Source organism: Mastacembelus armatus, unplaced genomic scaffold, assembly GCF_900324485.2.
Source record: "Mastacembelus armatus unplaced genomic scaffold, fMasArm1.2, whole genome shotgun sequence".
In the NCBI taxonomy this organism is placed as follows: domain Eukaryota; kingdom Metazoa; phylum Chordata; class Actinopteri; order Synbranchiformes; family Mastacembelidae; genus Mastacembelus; species Mastacembelus armatus.
In genome coordinates this window covers 160,868-182,824 of record NW_022872866.1, presented here as the reverse complement: position 1 = coordinate 182,824, position 21,957 = coordinate 160,868, and the positions used below count along the sequence as shown (strand labels likewise).

General features: G+C 45.1%; 3 protein-coding genes across 10 annotated transcripts; 2 read left to right on the top strand and 1 right to left on the bottom strand.

Annotated features, from left to right (window-relative positions):
- Nucleotides 1-3,892: 3,892 nt before the first annotated feature.
- LOC113140135 (serum response factor-like) lies at nucleotides 3,893-10,740 on the top strand. 6 transcript variants are annotated; one of them, XM_026323873.2, is made up of 8 exons: nucleotides 3,898-4,764; nucleotides 5,267-5,536; nucleotides 6,053-6,257; nucleotides 7,057-7,221; nucleotides 7,924-8,031; nucleotides 8,680-8,865; nucleotides 9,088-9,167; nucleotides 9,249-9,482. In XM_026323873.2, exons 1-8 carry the CDS (start codon nucleotides 4,309-4,311, stop codon nucleotides 9,336-9,338), a joined length of 1,560 nt encoding a protein of 519 aa, XP_026179658.1. In that variant the 5' UTR covers nucleotides 3,898-4,308; the 3' UTR covers nucleotides 9,339-9,482. The 6 variants fall into 6 exon arrangements, 5 of the variants coding, with proteins under 5 accessions (XP_026179659.1, XP_026179657.1, XP_026179661.1 ...); XM_026323872.2 differs by lacking the exon at nucleotides 8,680-8,865 and having other exon boundaries at nucleotides 3,895-4,764; nucleotides 5,992-6,257; nucleotides 9,249-10,740; XR_003296626.2 differs by lacking the exon at nucleotides 9,249-9,482 and having other exon boundaries at nucleotides 3,896-4,764; nucleotides 5,992-6,257.
- A 74-nt stretch (nucleotides 10,741-10,814) lies between these two features.
- On the top strand, nucleotides 10,815-15,170 carry eif4a3 (eukaryotic translation initiation factor 4A3). Its single transcript, XM_026323877.1, has 12 exons — nucleotides 10,815-11,082; nucleotides 11,794-11,866; nucleotides 11,943-12,009; nucleotides 12,464-12,526; nucleotides 12,629-12,761; nucleotides 12,895-12,975; nucleotides 13,192-13,333; nucleotides 13,573-13,711; nucleotides 13,902-14,017; nucleotides 14,236-14,343; nucleotides 14,669-14,796; nucleotides 14,962-15,170. Exons 1-12 carry the CDS (start codon nucleotides 10,929-10,931, stop codon nucleotides 14,976-14,978), a joined length of 1,221 nt encoding a protein of 406 aa, XP_026179662.1. The 5' UTR covers nucleotides 10,815-10,928; the 3' UTR covers nucleotides 14,979-15,170.
- A 591-nt stretch (nucleotides 15,171-15,761) lies between these two features.
- soul4 (heme-binding protein soul4) lies at nucleotides 15,762-21,799 on the bottom strand. 3 transcript variants are annotated; one of them, XM_026323879.2, is made up of 7 exons: nucleotides 21,706-21,792; nucleotides 20,528-20,728; nucleotides 19,362-19,447; nucleotides 18,606-18,747; nucleotides 17,992-18,175; nucleotides 17,388-17,599; nucleotides 15,762-17,294 (listed from the first exon to the last, which is right to left on the bottom strand). In XM_026323879.2, the coding sequence occupies exons 2-6, from the start codon at nucleotides 20,679-20,681 to the stop codon at nucleotides 17,425-17,427; spliced, it is 741 nt and encodes a 246-aa protein (XP_026179664.1). In that variant the 5' UTR covers nucleotides 20,682-20,728; nucleotides 21,706-21,792; the 3' UTR covers nucleotides 15,762-17,294; nucleotides 17,388-17,424. The 3 variants fall into 3 exon arrangements, with proteins under 3 accessions (XP_026179664.1, XP_026179665.1, XP_026179663.1); XM_026323880.2 differs by having other exon boundaries at nucleotides 15,762-17,599; nucleotides 20,528-20,706; nucleotides 21,706-21,799; XM_026323878.2 differs by having other exon boundaries at nucleotides 15,762-17,599.
- Nucleotides 21,800-21,957: the final 158 nt, after the last annotated feature.

Genomic DNA, 21,957 nt, shown 5'->3' with positions numbered 1-21,957 from the left:
TAGAGGAACCCGTTCTACCAGTCACATATTTTAATTCTGACAAAGCTACAGTGAAGGTATCTGAATCCACACTTCTGATTCCTGAAAACTGAGTGATACTGATGAGAGATTAAAGATGTCAGAAAGATGCCAAATGAAACTTCTGAAGGTCGTTGTGGATGCCTGTGGTGTAAATCCTGTTTCAGCGTTAGCAGATCTCCACAGAAACAGCGTCTGTTGAACTTCAAGTCTGTGTTGTGTAACCAGCAGTCGAACAGAGAGGAAACTCTGACGGTTCTTGGTTTTCTCCGTTCAGCCAGCGTTCAGCTCTTCAGGGACGTTACATCACTTCTTCACATTTCTATTTCTTTACAGGAAAAACTGAGTCACAGCTGGAAGGAGTCCTTCTTTTATCGTCAGTCTCACGTGTTTCCACTGCTGGCCTCAGTTATTTTACCAAAGGCAAAGTTTGAGCGGCAAAAGTGACGAGATGTAAGGAAGAACGTGCTAAAACAGAAAAACCACCATCAGCTGTAGTTTGGGGTGTGGCCATACTCAGATGTGGAGCTTATGGAAGTAAACAGGTGTTTGCAGCTGAACTTGAGAAGTGAACACTGAACACTGCACTTCCACACATTTAGTCACCATTTTGTGCCTCACCATTAATGAAACAAGATGGGTTTCAGTAGACATTAATTCAGTTCAATTCAATTTTATTTGTATAGCACCAAATCACAATACAATCATCTCAAGACACTTTACAAAAACAAAAAACCCAACAAATCCCTTATGAGCAGCACTTGGCGACAGTGGAGAGGAAAAACTCCCTTTAACGGAAGAAGAATCCTCCAGCAGAACCGGGCTCAGTTTGGGCGGCCATCTGCCTCGACCGGTTGGGGTGAGTGGATAGAGCAGAGAGAAAAGAACAGCAACAATAAACAACAAATAGACACTGCAGGTTGGTGGGACCAGTAACTGCACATCAGCGATATACAGCTCCAGGACCAGGGACACCTGCAGAAGGTACAGAGAGAGAGAGAGAGAGAGAGAGGGAGGGAGAGAGCACAAACTAGGGGAGAGAGAGAGCACAAGGTTATATTACATTATATCTGACTTTTCTAAATTCATTCACTGGGCAGAGCCTCTGACCTCTGGCTATAAAAATAAACTAAAATAACAATAACAACAAACCTGTTCCCTCAGTATGTTCTTACATGATCCAAACCTGCACACCTGTACAGCTGCCCCTCATTCATCCATTCATATATCAGCCTGTGTTCCATCATGTCATTTACTGTGCAACTCAACCTGAACATGTAGATTCATGTTTGTGCTTGTGATCAACCTCTGCTTTAAAAATCCACTAAGTCAACGTCTTCTCTGCAGCTGCTCTGAATCCGAGAATGACTGATCTTATCTTGGCTCATAAACGCCTGCCTCCACTTGTCATCTGGAGGCAAACAGCTCTGATGGAGACTTGTATAATTTTTCCACTTAGATGTGTCTCGACCTGAACTTGATCCCCCAGGACAAATTTCCCCCGCTTACTGTGGATGTTCACAGTCTCACTAAGCGTCCCTCTGTTTTTAGCCTGTAGGCTCAGCTCAGGGCAGAGAGGTCCCAAACAGATGTATCTGTTTCTGTGATGTAACCTGGCAACATAACAACATCTGTGTGGTGTTGCCTAGCCAGGATCCACAATCAGTGTTTCCACAGCCGCACTCATGGCAGGTTAGTGTGAGTTTGATCCAGCTGCTGACATCACACTAACATCTGGTTTCTGCACTTCCACATGTCCTACAACATTTTCCATGGCACCTTGAGAGGGTCTGAAAGTCCTGTTGGGTAGGAATCCCTGAAGACATTATTGGGGAGATCCAGGTGTCTGTGGGGCGAGGAGGAGTCTCTGAGCTCATTTCAGTTTTCCAGAGATCCTGAAGCTTTACCTGGGATCTGTGTTCATAGAGAGCTTTGAGATGAGAATCCAGATTCCAGTTTAAGTTTGAAGTGGTTCAATGACTTTTCAGTGGTTTTTCAGGAGTGTCTTGAGAAGTCTCAAAACACTGGAAAGAGTTCCCGGGACACTGCAGTGGTATTTGTTTCAAATGTGTATTTTTATGGTACAAGGTGAAAAAGCAGGACAGTGGCTCTGGAGGAACTGACCCACAGATCAGTGGATTACTGGCTCGGACATACGTGTGGAACAAAAATATGCGTAACAGTCATTTTAATGTTCCAGAACTGCTGGATGCTTCAGGTTAAAGCCGGTTCATCTCTGAGGACACCTATCTGACTGCTGAGGCGCCTCCATGTGGTCAGTGAAAGGATCATTATCATGCACATACCAGTAAAAACCAGTAGCTGAGCAGTGAAGCCCAGTGTAATTATGAACCATGCTACAGACTGGCTCAGCTATGCACTTTAGTTCTCTGATTTTCTATTTATATTCGATATCAATATGTGTAACAGTCATTTTAATGTTCCACAAGCCCTGGTACAATATTTTAGTACATGGTTTTTTGATATTGCATTCTGATATTTTTCAGATTCTTTTGTAAAGTTTTTAGTATTGTTTGCTATTAATTCTTTCAATTCACTGGTCATTTCTAGATTTTTTTAACTGACGTTTTTAAGAATATTTAACAATTTTTATATATTTTACACAGTTTAATTCTGTGCATGGAAGTTTCCCCTTAAATAATATTGTTATTATTATTGTTGTTTATTGTATTATTGTTTTTTCACTAATATTATTTTTAGGTCCGACCTAAAAACTAGAAGTCCAGTTGCAATGACTCCACCTCTATAACTTCACTGGACGACTGAGAATCTTCATTGGTGACTCTAAATTGCCCATAGGAGTGAGTGTGAGTGTGTGAGGTTGTTTGTCTCTATGTGACCCTGTGATGGACTGGGGACCTGTCCAGGGTGGACCCCTGCCTTTCACCCAAAGAGAGCTAGGATAGGCTCCAGCAGGTCCCTGGGACCCTGGTTAGGAATAAGCGGGTATAGATGATGGATGGGTTATTAGGTAGTAGAATTACTGCTGGTACTAGTTACCTGTTGAGCCAGACTTGTTTTTCTTCTTCGAGTGTTACGTACAGTGGACTCTGCTGCCCTCATCTGGTTCCATGTCTTTCTGCAGCCTCATTCTGACAGGTTCTAATAACATCTGTTTTCAAACTCTTTCATACTGACTTATAACATGAAATATAAATATTTCTGTTGAAAAAAATTAAAACTGTGTCTAATGGCTCTTATAGACATTTACATACCAGAGTATCATTAACTGGAATGTCTGTAAATGTCAAATCAAAATATTTGGTCATTATTCTTTTTTCCTGGATTGATTAACCTGCCTGTTTATTTCAGCTTTAGTACTGGAAGCTTTGTAGGTGACTGAGGAAACTAACAGGTACTGTGGGGGCCAACAGTGACCCCAGGGTCCTTAGGGTGTTGATATGGACATGTCCTGTTGTGGACTGCCCAGAATCCCGCACAGATCTTGGCTCCATTCGCACCTATTTATCAGGTATCATCGTCATTCATTATCTTCATCTTCATCATCATCCTTTTTCTTTTCTTCTTCTTCTCTCCACGTGTTTGTAGTTTTCAGTGTCAACTTTTGCTGGGAGCTGTCATTGACCATATAAGGAGAGGCCTCGCCATAAAAGGAAACCTGTGTCTTTATATGGAGGGTAGTAGTTCCCCCGGATGTCCTAAAAAACACGTCGATTTGTGGTATCACTGCACACAACCTCCAATATCTCCTGATATTTTTATACTAAATTCTGTAGAATAAATTTCTGTAACGTCTGTAATAAAAAGTTTGATATTTTAAAAGAGGAGTGTGACTGTAGTCCGTATACTATGTGGAATTGCATTGTACAGCGGACGGATATTGCAGGGTGCTGTTTGTCATTTCCTTATGTGGAGCGGAGAGGCTCCGGGGGCGGGCTTCGTTAGTTTCTGCAGAAAACACAACTTTTTCACTTTTTCACTGATTTTTGTTTCACGGCCCAAATTTTATGGGGAAAATGTTTGTGGAGTTTCTTCCGACGTTCTCTGGCTGCTGCCCCGGAACCTCCGCTGATTTGCAGAGTTTCCCGATGGACCGATTTACTTGTTGCTAAAGTAACTGCTAACTGGTTAGCTGCCGCGAGCCAGTCCGCTAGTTAGCCACGCAGCTAGCGGTGCTGTTAGCTGCCCCTGCCCGGACTGGGAGCCCCGAACTCCGCGGTGACTTGCTGTTCACACCGCTAGCTCAGGAGCTTTGGCCCACCGGGAGGTGGAGGTCTTCAGGCCCAGAGCGCGGAGGACGCAGCGGGTATGTTGGCTGGGAGCGGCGCCGGAATGGGCACCAGAAGCGGAGCCGGTCGGGCTGGAAACGGAACCGGCCTAAACAGCCTGAACACAGCCGGGCCGGGACCGAACCCAGGCTCCGAAACCGACGGAGGCCAGTTTGAGAACAGAGAATACAGCACCGAGGTGGTTTACAGCGGCTCCGACCAGGACTCCGACTCCGCAGATGACGAAGACACAACGGGCTCATGCGGTGACAGGAGAGGGGTGAAGCGGGAGAGGAGCGAGAGGGAGGTCGGGCATCACACAGCACCCGCCTCCGGAGGTCTGAGCGGGGGTTACGGCGGGGTCAGTCCCGGGGTTCCAGGGGCCAAACCCGGCAAGAAAACCAGAGGAAGAGTGAAGATCAAGATGGAGTTCATAGACAACAAACTAAGGCGGTACACAACGTTCAGCAAGAGAAAAACTGGGATCATGAAGAAGGTGAGTGTGGCAGAACCCCGCCAGGTAAACATCAGAGGTCAGAGGTCGCAGGGTCTGATAATAACTCAGAACATATAAACAACAAATAAACTTACGGTAAAAGATCGTTCTGGTCTGACCCTGACTGGCCTACATGAGCTCCAATAATCTGATCATTGCAGGATGTACAAACCTGATTACCTGAAAACATGTTTTTTTTTTAAAACCTAAATGGGTTAGTTTGTAGTAGTTAGCTAGTTTGTAGTTAGTATAGTTGTTACTGTCTTTGTGTGTCAGTAGCAACACATATTTTTCCTGCTGGAGTAAAGCGTCTTTTGCCGACCACATCCGTGTGCATTTCTTTTTCTGAAGGAATTATTTTTTTGCTGTTTTTCTACCTGCTGATTGATCAGATGTTACACGTTGTGCCTTTGTCACACACCTGTTGGTCGGTGTGGGCATTATACAGTAATGCTCCTCACACAGGCTGGTCTGCAGCTTTAATAAATCTCCTTCCCCGCAGGCGTACGAGTTGTCCACGTTGACTGGTACTCAGGTGTTGCTGCTGGTTGCCAGTGAGACGGGTCATGTGTACACCTTTGCCACAAGAAAGCTGCAGCCGATGATCACATCAGAGACGGGGAAGGCTCTGATCCAGACCTGTCTGAATTCTCCGGACTCCCCGCCCCGCTCCGACCCCTCGTCCGACCAGAGGATGAGCGCTACGGGCTTCGAGGAGACCGACCTCACCTACCAGGTGTCCGAGGCCGATGGGTGTTCTGAGGTTGCCAAGGTAACGACATAATCAGAGTCTGTAAGGTGGGGAGGACAGTGGTATGTTTGTACTGCACAGTAATAGTGTAGGTACTGCAGGCATCCACAGGAGGGCATTAACACTACTCCTGATTTAGTTTATACCATAGTCCAGAATAAATAGTTCCTTTTCCATTCCTGCGGAATCTCCAGTAAAAAAAAAAAAAAAAAAAAATCAGTTTCAGTTTCTTCTACATTCAGCAAGTCTGCACACTGCTGTTCTCTTCATAAATAAATGGTTAACAGTTGACATTATCAGCTAAAATGATGATAAATCTGTAGACTGAGATTTATTTTCCTTGGTCAATGCAAAACACACATCTGAATATTATCAACCTACATGTGTAGAACAGTTGAGCAACAACAATAAAAATTCTGTGCCACTATCAAGGGTTTCTTCACTCTGCTGGATGTTAAAACGAAATGTTCTCCCAGGTGTTCTCAGGTGGAGTTTGCAACTGTCTGTTCCTGCTCAGTCCCTCCTGTGTCCCTGCAGGATCTCATCAAGCCAGCGTTCACCGTGTCCAACCTGCCCGGCACCACCCAGTCCACACCTTCCTCCTCGTCCACATCTTCATCCTCAGCATCCATGCAGGTGCAGACCAACATCACCTCCTGGCAGCCACCCACCTCCACCAACGGGACAGTGCTGAAGACGTCCACAGGTGTTGTGCTTCCTGGAAGCTTCACCTTGATGCCAGGTAGTATGGTGGGGTTTCTTCTCACCTGTCAATCACCTGCTGATGTCTGCTGGTATTTTTGGTGTCTCTTATTTAACATGTCTGGTCCTGTGTGTAACTGCTGTATGAATCAGGTGTTGGTCTGCTCTGCTGGTGCTTCATCAGACTCATCTGTCACGCTTCGACTGAGGCTGTGGATCAAATCAATGAATCATCTGATTAGTCTTTAGGAATGAGCTTGGCTGCTTCAGTTTTGACGGCATCGCTTTTACAGTCCAGAAACAGGTAGACAGACCCACCTGAGCTGTGGCTGTTTACAAATCTCTAACAAAACATTTAGTGTGATAGTAAGCACCTCTGTTCATCCATCAGTGAACTCAGCTGATAAGTAAAAATGGAGGCCAGTAGTGATCAGGTAATCAGGACACTGAAGCTTCTGAGAAACTGTAATGAAACATGTAAAAGCAGACGCCTCACTCTGCTCTCAGAGCAACTCTAAGGACTCAGCTGTGGTAGGCCAGCACCTGATCCACCTGGTCTGAATTCTGTATCCAGTAAGGTCTCACTGAGTAGTAGCGCTGGAGTTCTATCTCTTCACTGAGCACTATGACTCTCAGATCAGAAATGTTAAACCTGTGCAGTTAGGTCTAATTAAAAAGTGACCCCCTCAGAAGCGCTTCTATCCCTGTGGTGGGTTTAGAGACAAACATTAGCCTGTCCATAAACCTTTGGCCCTGTAGTGTAAACCAACTTTTCAGCTGCTTTTCAGACCTTCCTGCTGCTTGGGTTCAGCTAACCTGTCTCTGGCCCCGACCCCCAGGTGCCTCGCTGCCACCCGGCACACACACCATCCCTCTCAGCCAGCTGCAGGGCCAGCCTCTGGCCATCCAGGGCCCCATAGGCCCAGGGCCTGCTGCCACGCTGCACGCTTCATCCACACAGCCAACCACGCTGCTCCGCCTGCCTGCCACTGTGTCACTGTCAGGTCAGCATGCTGCCACGCCCACCACACACCCGAGAGAGAGTGTGTGTTTGTATGGCTATCTTTGTAAGGACCAGTCATGGTGAGGACATGCTGTCTAGTCCTCACTCTGTCAAGGCCGGTCTGAGGATTCCGACCTGGTGTTCTGTTCCAGGTCAGAACCAGGTTTACATCAGGGTTGGGGTCCAGGTTGGACATTTAGCCGTGTTCAGGCTGGGGGGGGGGTGCACTGGTCAGTGAGGGTCCTCACAAAGATAGGAGTACAAATGTATGTGTGTGTGTTGTTGATGTGGGAAGTCAGGACATCCAGCAGGTTGTTGCCATTCACTCTTCCCTAAAGCCAGTTCATCAGTCAGCAGCTGATCAGAATCAGATGATTAATATTGAATCTGCAGATCAGAAACAAGCAGCATGAACTTTTGATTCTGAAAACAAAGTCTTGGACGATGATTCACTGGAAGGTTCTGTTTCTTCAATCTGTGGAGGGAAACCTGGATCAGCAGCTACACACTCAGTTTAAAGAGACATTTCCAGGTCAAAGAGCTGTCGCTCACACACAGGTGACCCTGTCTTCTCTTTAGCAACATTAAATGTGCAGCGAATGAAGGCAGGTGAACATTTACACTACAATATGTTTGTTTCTGACTGAATGATAAAATTTGGAAATAAAAAATTGAAAAGCAGCTGGAAATGTGTGTTCATCAGGAGGTGGACTGTCTCAGCAGCTGCAGACCATCCAGGTGCAGCCCAGCAGTCAGCAGGCCTCCACCAATCAGAGCTGCCCAGATATCCACAACCCCACCTCCTCCACAGGTGAGATCATAACCCTGTCTCCCATTCAGGTTTGGTGTGGGCTTCACTGACGTTAGTCTCCCTTACTGTCATCACTCAGCAGCCAAACAGCTTCTCTGCTGCTTAAATAAACAAAACAAACAAATAAACATAATATTGTGAGTGAAAGCTCAGACCTCCCAGCTCTCGTTGTCAGACCCATTTGTTTCCAGTAGTGGCTGACGTGTCTCAGCGCGGTTCACAGACTGCCGCTTCAGGACAGAACCAGTGAATAATCTGGATTCAGCTGTGGGTTGTTGGGTTGTTTGTTTTTTTGTGGTTTTGTTTGCTTGCCTGTGGTTAAAGATCCTAAAAACATTTAAACATGTTTGAGTTACAGCATCAGACATCCTTCATATTCAGCATCAGCATCACTGAGAACCATTCAGAAAAACACCACAGACACAATAGATCTAGATTTGTAGAACCAAAGGCACATTAAAAACAGAATAACAAAACCATGTAACTATATGTTTTCTGTCTAATGAGACATCAGTCCTCAGTCAGCAGACGAAGCCGCTGTTTACTCTGTTTCTATGAAGAAAATGACACTGATAAGACCAGAGGGCCTTCAATATGGCACAGGTGAAGCTGTTTTGACCCTGATTCATTCACTCTGTCTCTCTGCAGCCAGTCTTCCTGCCACCATCACTTCCTCTTGCTCCTCCTCATCCTCCTCTTCAGTAGCAGGTCACATGATGTACCCTGGTGGGCACACGGTGATGTACGCTGCATCGACACCCTCACTGGGTGATGGAAGTCTCACTGTCCTCAACACCTTCCCTCCACCAGGCCATGCCCAGTCACATGACCCTGGTACGATCCTGCTGAATATATTAAAACCACTTTTTCATGGGTCGCCGGGAGATTTTATGGTGGTTGTATGGGCCTCAGGCCGGTTGTATGAATCGTGATGATTGGTTTGAAGTTAGTTACTTCATGGTTGTTAGGGTTGCTATGTGTTTTTTACACAGTAATCACGTGTTGTGATAATTGTCATCTTTGTTTTTAACTGAATAAAGTGTTGTTATGTGCCAGGCGCTGTCCCGCAGGTCTTCCTCACCCCGCTGCCTCCGGTCGCTGCTCAGATCCCGGTGTCTGCGGTGCAGCTTCACCCGGTACGACATTGCTGAGTGCTAATCATGTTATGCTACAGCTGCTGCTGCGGTGACTCCTCATGTTTTCTGTTTGTTGTTCAGATGGTGATCAGCCAGCAGAGCAGCAGCAGCAGCAACCTGACGGAGCTGCAGGTCGTCAGCCTGGATGTCCATCACTCAAAAGACGACTGACTGACTCTCTCTCTCTCACACACACACAGCTGGCTCTCCTCTGGTCGTCATTGTTTTCGTTATCATTGTATTTTATTTCTTTCTCATTTCATGCGGAGGCAATGCACTTCCTGTTTACTCCTGTTTGTCTGTCATCATGTAAACAATGTCGACTCTGCAGCAGCTGGTCTTCAAACTCAAACTCAACTTCACAGCCACTTGTTTCCTGGATAATTTGGGAATTTTGTAACAGGCTGGAACAACATGAGACTTAAGTCGATGGAAATAATTCATTTCCCCTCTTATCAGGACGCTTCATTCTCTGACTTTATTCTATAAATGTCACATCTGTGTTTTCTGCTGTGGCCCTGACACACAGTCTCATTGAACTGATGCTCAGGTGACTAGCAATGATGTCACTGACCAGGTGTCGTCATCATCACACGCTCACCTGTGTGTGAGTGAGAGAGAGAGTAGGGTTTGTCATATGAATGTATTTGTTTCACTCTGTCACTCTTTTTCAGTTTTCTGGTTTCACGTAAAGTGAAGAAGTAAAAAATGTGCCAAAAACATTGAGATGCTCATTAAAGAAACAGTTCACTCAAAAGCTAAAATCACATTTAATTCATGCTCCATCAGGTTTTACATTAACGTTTCAAAGTTCAGGATGTTTTTGTTTTTTGTTTTTTTTTTCTTTTTTTTTTTAAGTTAAAATGCTAAAAACACATTTTCTATAAAGTTTGAGACAAACATGTTATATCATTTCCTGTTGGTGCAAGTATTTCAAAATTTTCTATGGGAATTTGGCACCAATAACAATGAGACACAATCTTCTGTTGTGGTAGAGAAATGTTTAGTTTTTATGGATGTAATCATCTTATTTGATCAGTAATGACCATGTATTTTCCCAGGTTTCAGAGGATAATGTGTTGGCCACAGATATGTGTTTGCAGATTACATACAGCACCGTGTAGAGATGAACTATGACGCTGGCCTCAGTGTACATCTGTCTGCTGCTGTTTGGAGAGTTTAGTGATGAGTTCAGTCATCAGGACATGAACAGGAATCAAACATGGACTCTGAGCTGTTCTCACAATGATGCGCTGATTTCTCCAGCATTACCTGCAGAAATAATGTGGGTTCAGCTTCACTGAGGATTTTCTCTATTTCTGGTGGATCTACAGGACCTTGTCAGTCCTGAGCTTTTCTACATGTTTTTTTAGACTTTTTGACTATATGTCAAAGATATTTTTGTTCTTTGCTGATTTTTCTTTCAGCCTCACAAACTGCAGCTGTTTGACCTTTGACCTCCATGTGTTCACAGTATTCTTATTTTTTCATGTGTGTCATCAGTTGTGGTTTGTTTGCTGCAGGTATTTCCTCTGAAACAATCAATAATCAAACAATAAAAATACTTTCTGAGCGCGGCTGAGGTATTTTTATTTTTGCATTGACGTCACGCATCGCGTCGCTTACTTGACACGTCATTGGCGCGACACATGCGGCGCTCTTTCTCGTCGTGTTAGCAGTTAGCAGTTAGCCGTTTGTCGAGCGGCGCGGAGTTTCCCGGAGTCTGTGAGTTTTACCGGAGAATAAAAGGGTCGAAGGGAGATGGCTGCTGCCGGGACTCAGGGCAGGAAGAGGATCCTGAAGGAGGAGGACATGACCAAAGTGGAGTTTGAGACAAGCGAGGAGGTGGACGTCACCCCCACCTTCGACACCATGGGCCTGCGGGAGGACCTGCTCCGTGGCATCTACGCCTACGGTAGGCCGGGGATCAGCGCGGCCTCCGCGGGGCTACAGCGTTAGCGCAGGATGCTAAAGCTAATGGTTTATCACTCGGGCGTTTTAAATAGACCAAGTGAATAATACGGATACGGATTAAACTGAATGACGTGCACAATTATATAGTGGTTTACGAAAAGCAGCTCGAATTATATTGCTGTTAATATTGTAACTAAAGCTCACCGGGGCTTCAGTTAGCTTGTACGGTAGCTAACGTTGCTCCCGCTAACGCTGCCTCCGGTTGCTGCGCAGTTTATTGCGTCGTTATCGCTGCAGACCTAAACTCTTAAATACAACATCCAGCTCCTCGTGGTGGTGAAAAATCACGATCGTTTTGCCCGCTGGTCTCGGTGTGGAGACAAAGGTCTAACCCTAACCCTAACCCAGGGCTGAAGTGAAAACACAATGAATCTGTAGGACGAAAGACCTAGAAAGTCTCATCGTTGTTTTATTAAACTTTATTTACCAAACACTGACGCTTCTGGTTCGATCCTCACAGAGACCGACCCCATGTTTTATCCAGACACCAACATATAGAACTGTGTTTGTCTGCGTGAACCTGTAGGACTCAAGAAAATGAATGTGTCTGGTTTATTCTTCTACTGAATAACCTGCTCCCTCAGCAGGGTGTGGGACACAGCTTCACCTGATTGATAGTCCAGCTGTTGTAACCAGATGTTTGGTGTTTCAGGTTTTGAGAAGCCGTCAGCCATCCAGCAGAGAGCCATCAAACAGATCATCAAAGGCAGAGACGTCATCGCTCAGTAAGTGCTGTAAAAACTGACATCACACCTTTAAATGTCTCTGTTGTTTTCAACCTCTGGTCTTTGGTCTGTTCAGGTCTCAGTCTGGAACAGGAAAGACGGCCACCTTCTGTGTGTCAGTACTGCAGTGTCTCGACATCCAGGTCAGTGCTCAGACTAGTTCAGGCCCTCGGGTAACTTTTATTCTGGTAGTTTTGTTTATCTGTCCAAGTCTCTTATCAGTTTCACGGTGGAAATTAAATTTTTAGCTTTTTGTGAGTCTTGAATGGTGAAATTCAGGGTTGTATGAGGAGTGGTACATGTACAGCAATAAATCATAAATATATAAATCTATATGTGAGGTAAAGTCTAGTTTGAATCGTGGTATTTACACTGGATTGTGTATGTCAGCTGAAGCTTTGTCGCTGTCAGTCACCTGAGTTACAAATTGTACTGATTCGCCTCAACAGTGGGTGGGACACAGATGTCCTGCTGAGAATGACTGTTAAATGAGACAATCATTCAATCAGTCAATGTGACAACGTCATTCCAGATGAACTTTGAAACTTTAGGTGTTGAGGTGATGACGTTGTTCTGTGATCTGTTTCCTGTGTGCAGGTGAGGGAGACCCAGGCCTTGATCCTCGCTCCAACCAGGGAGCTGGCTGGACAGATCCAGAAGGTAGTCCCGCCCACACAGTCACACTGATCCAGTCACCTGTGAATAGGTGTGTTGTGACAACATGTCCTCATCCCTAATTGGCTTTTTCTCCTGTGTGCACAGGTGCTCCTGGCCCTGGGAGACTACATGAATGTTCAGTGTCACGCTTGCATTGGTGGGACCAATGTGGGCGAGGACATCCGGAAGCTGGACTATGGTCAGCATGTGGTGGCAGGGACACCTGGACGAGTGTTTGGTGAGTTTCAAGATCTGGTGATGTTAGAGCCCAGGTAAAGCTGGAGACTACCCATAGCTGGAGATTGTCTCCTCCCTCCTCAGTTAAAGTGACTGGAGCAGCCAAAGGAAGCTAATGTGAGTTCTGTCTGCAGATATGATTCGTCGCAGGAGTCTGAGGACCAGAGCCATCAAGATGCTGGTTCTGGACGAAGCCGATGAGATGCTCAACAAAGGTGAGACTCGGCGTGTGCACAAAATCCAAATGTGGTCATTGTCTGACTGCCTGTAGTTTTTAAAACTTTAAAAAACGGAATAAGGTTTGGTGCAAAGAGTTGAGGACCACTGAACTGCTGTGCGACAGAGCAGAGACTCCGACCCAGCAGCTCTGACTTTGATGGAAACAGGTGGATCCTCAGAGGCAGTTTTCCTAACATTTTCTTTTTCCCCAGGTTTTAAGGAACAGATCTATGACGTGTACCGTTACCTGCCCCCAGCCACACAGGTGGTCCTGATCAGTGCCACGCTGCCACATGAGATTCTGGAGATGACCAACAAGTTCATGACTGACCCGATCCGCATCCTGGTCAAACGGTCAGTGCAAACACACTCCAGTAGCATCTATTCATGTAGGAAATATGAAAAAATTAAAAGACAAAATATTTAGAAAAACATCCAAAAATATATTGAAATAAAATAAAATCCAGTAAATAATTCAAATGTCTAGAAAACAGTCAGGGAAAAATTCAGCATGTTGAGTCCCACAAATTGAAAGTTACTGATAGTCTCTCTCTCTCTCTCTCTTTCCTTGTGTGAATGTCTCTCGCCCCCAGTGATGAGTTGACCCTGGAGGGGATAAAGCAGTTCTTTGTGGCTGTGGAGAGAGAGGAGTGGAAGTTTGACACTTTGTGTGACCTGTACGACACTCTGACCATCACACAGGCTGTTATCTTCTGCAACACCAAGAGGAAGGTCAGACACACAATGATTTATTCCAAAATAAAGGCAGACTTATTGTGGGAGGTTTCTCCTCTCTGTTCTTGGGTTTTACCTTCATGTGACTGACTCAACAGTCAGCAGTCTTCACTTATGTGAGTCGGTCAGGCTGGACCACACCAGCAAAGCACTGTGGGAGTTTGAGTCCATTTGTGCTGTGTTTCAGGTGGACTGGCTGACAGAGAAGATGAGAGAAGCCAACTTCACTGTCTCGTCAATGCACGGGGACATGCCTCAGAAGGAGAGAGAGTCTATCATGAAGGAGTTCAGATCTGGAGCCAGGTAATGCACATACCTGAGCCTGGCCTGCTGCTGTTAGCAGGTTGTGTTGACAATCACGTTTGTTAAGGTCAGGAAGAGGTTTGCTTTTCTTACTACTCACCAGAATCAGTCAGGTCTGGATTAGAGCTGCTTGGCTGGTTCTTCTGCCTAAAGTCCTTCAGCTGCTCTTCAGGCTGTTTGAACACGTTCCCTAATTGTCACGTCTGCTCTGTTTCCAGTCGCGTGTTGATCTCCACAGATGTGTGGGCTCGAGGTTTAGATGTTCCTCAGGTTTCTCTCATCATCAACTACGACCTGCCCAACAACAGAGAGCTGTACATCCACAGGTACGCAAGCAGGGCTGGAAGCTATTGTCACTCCACAAAAAATGTGAATTTTTTAGGGTCTAACATCAATATGCTAAAGTACAAATATAGGTTTCTGAGGCCATCACCTCTTCCTGCTACTCATTTTAACTGGTTAATTGGAAGTTGGGAAACAAATTGCTCTCTGCCCGAGTAGTAACAGTTTTTTACAGCTGATTGTTTTCAGCTTGTTGTTTTATCTCATACATTTTATATGGCTCATTGGCTCATTCACTTCTAATGATCTGAGGCTATTTGTGAGATGTTTCTGGGGTGACCTGAAGTAACCACTGACCTCCTGCTTCAGGATTGGTCGGTCCGGCCGTTATGGTCGTAAAGGTGTGGCCATCAACTTTGTGAAGAATGACGACATCAGGATCCTGCGTGACATTGAGCAGTACTACTCCACCCAGATCGACGAGATGCCGATGAACGGTACGAGTCAGCCAATCACAGCCCTGCGCTGCTGATGTCACACAGTTTGTTTCAGCCGAGTGTTTACTTCCACCCATCATGGCATTGTCTTTTAAAAATGAAAAATGTCAAAAAGTTTCCATAAAAACAAAACACCTTGAGCAGAACTATTTTTTTTCTCTGCAGTCGCCGACCTGATCTGAGCCGACCTGGACCTAACTCTGCCTGGGTCTTACCTGGATAACGTCACGTTGGAGCCCTGCCCCTTTAACTTCCGATTATTTCTTGTCTTTATGTTTTTAATAGTTTCACAATGTTTCTTGACTGTTGAGGAGAAAACAACTGTAAGATTTGGGATTTGTATTTGTAAATAAAGTTGTTTTGGTTCCATGTCACGTTGTTCAGTTTCACTGCCACACTTTTAATTTTAAAATCTGTTTGCTAATGCTGCTTTAATATCTACCGTCTGTAAAAATCAGGATTCAACTGAGGGTAAGTGACATGTCAATTTCCTCATTTTATTAGTTAAGAAAGCTCTTAGTGCATTTACATCTAATGGAAATAACTGTTCAGATATAAGATCAAAGTTTAAGAAATGGAAGAACCTAATTCCATAAGTGTGGCATTCTTTAAACTGAAAAATGTTTGGGCAGAATAACCATAATGGGTGACACTTGAGCCTTTTTCTGCTCAGACTTAATGTCTGGAAAATAGCACATTAAGTCTTGGTTAAGCAGTAAGAAATGATCCGTTTTTAACGTCATATCAACATTTCACCTCGTGACTCACTGTGTTTAAATTGTTACTGTTTGAACCAAAAAATAGTAACAGTGATTAACTAAATATTAATTTCTGGACTAAATTTTACTTTTCCAATAATGTTAAAAAGTAAAAGCTCCACATCACTAGAACAGAACATAATTTATTTCAGTGGAATATAATCAAACACCCAATTTTATTTTAACATGATAGACACAAAAGGTGGAAGATGGAAAAAAAAACAAAAAAATCATTACATTCTGACAACAGGCACCAGAAATCACAAAGCTGTTTGGTCATTTTGTAAACATGTAACATGCTGAAAATATTAGCACAGCAGGACAGAAGCTTTAAAAATGTGGAGGAATTAAATTAAAAATGTCACGTTCATAAAATATTTACCACTGACAGTGTCCAGAAATAAAGCTAACACTTCAGCTCTACACAAAACCCTTTAGAAACCTTCAGAGAACCAGAAACAATTGTCTGACCAGTGGAGCTCCATTTACAAAAACTTTTGATTGCTCTTTTAATACATCATCAGTCTCTGGAAACCTCAAACTGATAAGGATGCTGGTCCTGGACTCTGGTCTTTGACCTGTGTCTGAACCTGGACTCTGGTCCAGTTCTGCACGATGTTACTAGAGTGGCGGTGTAACAATGAACATTCAGAGCCACACCACTGCATTCAGTACAGGTTTGTGCTGACTTCTGCAGGAACCTGCCGTGCACAGTAAAGGACAGTTTCACAGGTTTTGGATCAGTCTGGTGGACGTGTGAGCTCAGTGCTCCTGTCCACGTCTGGACACATCTGTTCATGGAAGGGATGGTTTTAGACTTCGGAAGATGGGGTTTGTTGACTGATGCTTCCAGAACGGCCAACGAGTGAAACTGTCCTTTAATAATTCTGACTGAACTCAGTCTGTCAAAAACAGCACGTTTTACTTTTACTGGTCAAAGCTGAAAGGTTTCTGTCTTGATTCTGACACGATGTAAATCTCATATATTCACTAATGTAAATTTCTCAGATTGTCAGTAGCACACTCTTGTCATGAAAATACTCTGTTTTTAATATAAAATAATTTCTGTGTGTGTGTTTAGGAACCACAGGACATTTGTTTAAATCTAGTAAAACTCTATAAGACGGGTTAAACCTTAAAAAAGGAAGCTGATGCTGACACTGATCTGTTTTCTGTAAAAAAAAAAAAAACAATGTTTTTGATGGACATAACTTCCAAATAAACACCTGTATACAGTATAAACATACTACTACGTGTACTGATTTTAAAGTTAGTGCACTACTCATCATACTTCACTGTTTTACACCAAGAACAAATGACGCAGCTAATTAAACTGCACCTTTGTGGTTGTTCCTGGACCCACATACCTAATCCACGTCTTGAAAGTAAATGTCTCTTAGCGTAGTTTAGCTTAGCATAAAAACCAGTGGGAAGTAACTAACCTCATTAGATCTGCTCTGATTCATCTAAAAAGTAGTGGTTTTACAGGTACTTTGTGTCAGAGTCTTCCTCACTATCCCTGATCAGGTACTAAGAGCTCCTGTCTCCATGGAAACCAGCAGGTGAACTAGCTCTGGGACCAGATTCAGCCACCCGAAAAAACTGACCAATCAGGACGTCGCTGACACAGATAGTCGCCAATCGGAAGATGATTCCTGCTGAAATGACAGGCTCATTCTGTGTGTGAACCAATGGGCTGGCAGTTAGGCAGAAGGAAACATTCTGACTGGTCAGGAAGGGCTGAGGGGAGAGGTTTAGTGTCAGAACCTGCAAACATACACATGCGCTCCAACTGGTCAGTTCAACAAAACATTAACGGTGTACACTACAAACCAGCCAATCAGAGGGGTAGATGATCATGGGAAGGTGTCTACAGGTTGCGTCTGATGAACCAGATCTCGTTCCTGCGCCTTGGCATGCCAGGGTTCTCGTACACAGCTACCATGTAGTTGTCTCTGTGGAGGTCGTCGCTGACGCCCAATATTTCCCACAGCAGAGCAATCTGACGGGTCACCGTCTCCTCGGTGGTCGTCCCAAGGAAGATCCTGAAAGCCAATCAGAGAGTGAACACTGAGAAACACACGCATGCCTGTCTGAGGACAGCCAACCGGAGAGCAGCCAGTGAAGCATGCTCGTCGCAGTTTCCTTCAGACGTTCAGCTGGCCGGGACCAACAAACACAAAAAGCTCAGACCTGAGAAGGTGGAGTTTGTTCATCGCAGTCATACAGTTGTGAAAGTTTACAACCTAACACTGAACCCCTAATCAGTATTTTTACTGACAGACACAGAAACCTGTTTTTCTCTTCACTGAACAAAAGTGAAAAACAAATTAACTGTCATGATCAATAATCTGATTATGTTTCATGAAAACTTTCAGTCACATCTACAACAGAACTGATGTTTCATGTTCGTGATGGGGACTGATGATGTACTGACCTGGCAACCACTCTGATTGGCTCTCTGTGGACGATGGTGATGTCGGGGTCGAAGGGTTGGGGGGGGTTGTTCTGGAACTCAGCGGGCAGGAAGAACGAAGTCTCCACATCTTTGTCAAACGTGGTCCCATCATCCATCATCTGGATCCTGCTGACCACAGGCACTGTCATCCCCAGGTATGTGCCTATACACAATCAATATATTGTTTTATAATCAATTCTCACTAGGAGGATTGGAGGGCAGTTGGTGCTGGCACCGGATTGAATCTGGCAGGACATGAGGGATCAGTTCTGGTCTGACATGGACGACTCTGTCTTCAAAAGGTTATAAACATAGGTGTGTCTCAGATGATTGACAGCTGTGATTGGCAGCCTGGTTGCAAAATGTGTCACAAAAGCAAAATGGCTGCCAGTGTATTTGGGATAATCTGCTTAAATTTTGCACAGTCAACCAGCTTTCTCTGTAGCCAATAGGAACCGAGCAGTCACCTGTCGACCAATCACTGTCCAGACACTGGCTGTGAGCTGTGTGAAAGGTTTGGAAGACCGTTTATGACAGGATCAGATTTACAGGTGCATGAAGAGCAGGTGCAAAGTGTGTGGGCGGAGCCTAACCTGCTGAGTTCTCTTTACAGATGAAGCGCATCAGTTTCATGAAGCCCATCGAGATGCTCTGCTCATACAGGTCTTCTCCTCTGGTGACGCAGGCCCAGTGTCCGGCTGGATACACCCGCTCCTCATACAGAACCTCACCCATCTGAGGGGGGGGACACCAAAGCCATCAGTACCTACAGAACCTCACCCATCTGAGGGGGGGACACCAAAGCCATCAGTGCATACAGAACCTCACCCATCTGAGGGGGGGACACCAAAGCCATCAGTGCATACAGAACCTCACCCATCTGTCCCAACTTTAAGTTATAATTATATGCAAACACATACGTCTGGTCTGTCTTGGTGTTTTAGTCCTGTGATGCGGAGGGAATCTCTAAATGTGATCTGGGGGTTTGAAGTACCCTGCTCAAAACTGACACTGTACGTAGTATACGTAATTCTAACCCTGAACATTTATAAAAAACTTATTTTGGTTTATTTATTTATGTTCTATTTGCTGAGAGCAACTTTACTGGAGACAAACTTTCTGTGTCTTTAACAAACAGAGAATAAAGCTGATGCTGATCTTCTACAAATAGAAACATCAGATCCTGGTTTCAGAAACCTGTGATACAAAAGCAAGATCATGGTCCAGGTTTGTGGACTCAAGACGCAAACAGCTCAGACTATCAGAAACCCAGATACTGGTTTATGTGAAGAGGTTGATCACATTCCAGTCAGACCCAGATCCTGGTCTGATGTGGTCTTAGTGTTTACCTTCTCATGGCGGGCGATGGGAGCGAAGGAGAGGGGCTCCCTCTGCTGGCTGTTGCGGGTCATTTCTTGTATGGGTCCAGTCATCTCTGTAACACAAACATGAAAGTGTCGGCTGTAACAGTAGTTTAGTGGTGATCGGTCCCTTGCATCTGTAATTAACCAATTAGATTATATCCAGTGCAGCAGAGTCCCCCAAGCAGAGCAGCTGTTTATCCTTTGAGCTGATGGTTGTGTGCAGAAAGGGTGATTTCATTGTAAGTGCAAAACTGCACGTTTAAACTGGCAACTCCAACATGATAAAAATAAGAACATTTAGGGCACAGAGTACAAATCCAAAAGAAGTTCAGTCCTAATTTGATACACACGAACACACAACACTGTTTGCACCCCATTTGTTTCCTAATAATTTGAAGCTCTCCCATATTTACAGACTTTAGGTGAGTACTGCCCCTGCCCCCTCACCTGGAGGTACAGACACCTGGTGAGTACTGCCCCTGCCCCCTCACCTGGAGGTACAGACACCTGGTGAGTACTGCCCCTGCCCCCTCACCTGGAGGTACAGACACCTGGTGAGTACTGACCCTGCCCCCTCACCTGGAGGTACAGACACCTGGTGAGTACTGACCCTGCCCCCTCACCTGGAGGTACAGACACCTGGTGAGTACTGACCCTGCCCCCTCACCTGGAGGTACAGACACCTGGTGAGTACTGACCCTGCCCCCTCACCTGGAGGTACAGACACCTGGTGAGTACTGACCCTGCCCCCTCACCTGGAGGTACAGACACCTGGTGAGTACTGACCCTGCCCCCTCACCTGGAGGTACAGACACCTGGTGAGTACTGACCCTGCCCCCTCACCTGGAGGTACAGACACCTGGTGAGTACTGACCCTGCCCCCTCACCTGGAGGTACAGACACCTGGTGAGTACTGACCCTGCCCCCTCACCTGGAGGTACAGACACCTGGTGAGTACTGACCCTGCCCCCTCACCTGGAGGTACAGACACCTGGTGAGTACTGACCCTGCCCCCTCACCTGGAGGTACAGACACCTGGTGAGTACTGACCCTGCCCCCTCACCTGAAGGTACAGACACGTGGTGAGTACTGACCCTGCCCCCTCACCTGAAGGTACAGACACCTGGTGAGTACTGACCCTGCCCCCTCACCTGAAGGTACAGACACGTGGTGAGTACTGGCAATGGCCTGCCAGTGATTCATGAGTCGGTCGTCTTCATCCATTGGCTCTGGGTTATCGGTGATGTCATCATCCAGCTGCTCATCGTCCAATCCGTCGAGGTCTTCCAGGGAGATCAGAGCCATGATGCTTGGGGAGATGACCTTTGACCTTTAGAGATTATTGAGTGTTCCTGTTAAAAAAAAAAAAGAAAGTCACATGAACAGGAAACTCAAAAAGGTTACACATAAAAGTGATCAATCAACTGATTGTCTATGTATGTGTCTGCTGATCAGTGAAAACTAAAGACACATTTCCATACTGTAGTCAGTACACAATCAAAGGTCAGTCAATCGACAGATAAATATTAATCAATGACTATTTTATTTTCTGATTCCAGCTTTAAAAAATGAGAAGCTTTGCTTTTCTTTGTGACATAACTCAGTAAAGTGAAGCATTTGGGGTCTGGTGTCAGTACAGTTTGTAACCCGAGTTTGAGTCAGCTCATATTTTGTTCCCATCACAACAAACTATTTTACCATTTAATTGTCGTTTTCACTTTAAAATTTGACTCTTTAACCACCTTCATGTGGCATAATGGAGCTCTCCCTGACCACTGGGGTCTGAGTACGGGCTCATGCTTGGATCCTTTTAATTTGAAAATTAGGTCGCCTTCCTGGAGACAAGCTATGGACTCTTAATTTATAAACCGGATTTGATCCGGGACAGACATGAAAACAAAAACACGAACGTAGTCCAGATCCAGATCCAAGTGTTTCAAATCATTTCACCTGAAAACTGAAAAGTCTTCCTGAATCCAGACTGATTCGAATCAGTACATTAAAAACCCGGTCCCCTCCTGTAAAGCGGCTCCGGTCTAACGCCAGACCGGGAAAAAGTAGGTCACCACAGAATCAGGTCCAAAAGACCAAATAGGGCCGATGACCCGCTTCAGCCCGGATTAGTTTTTAAAAGAGACACCAGCTAGACGAATTGGACCACATAAGACATGTTCCTGGTACAGCAGGGACCAGAAGCAGAACAGGTTTTGTTTAGCACGGTAATGTTAGCCTTAGCTATAGCTAGCACCGTTAGCCGGTTAGCACGGGTCTACAGACCGAGACAGTTATCTGTCACGGCACAGGCACAGGCTCACGACCGGGGTCCTACCGAGAAATGGTCACACTTGTCCACCAAGTGAGTTTGCTGCTGCCGACGATCCGAGGACTTCTCTTCTTCTCTGCTTCCCGTTTGCTCTACGCTCCGAACACTTCAAAATAAGAGCCCAAAAATCCTGGCGCATCCGTCATCTACACCCTCTTATTCCTAACCAGCGTCACGGGGATTCAATTCAGTTCAATTCAATTCAATTTTATTTGTATAGCACCAAATCACAATGCAAATCATCTCAAGGCACTTTAC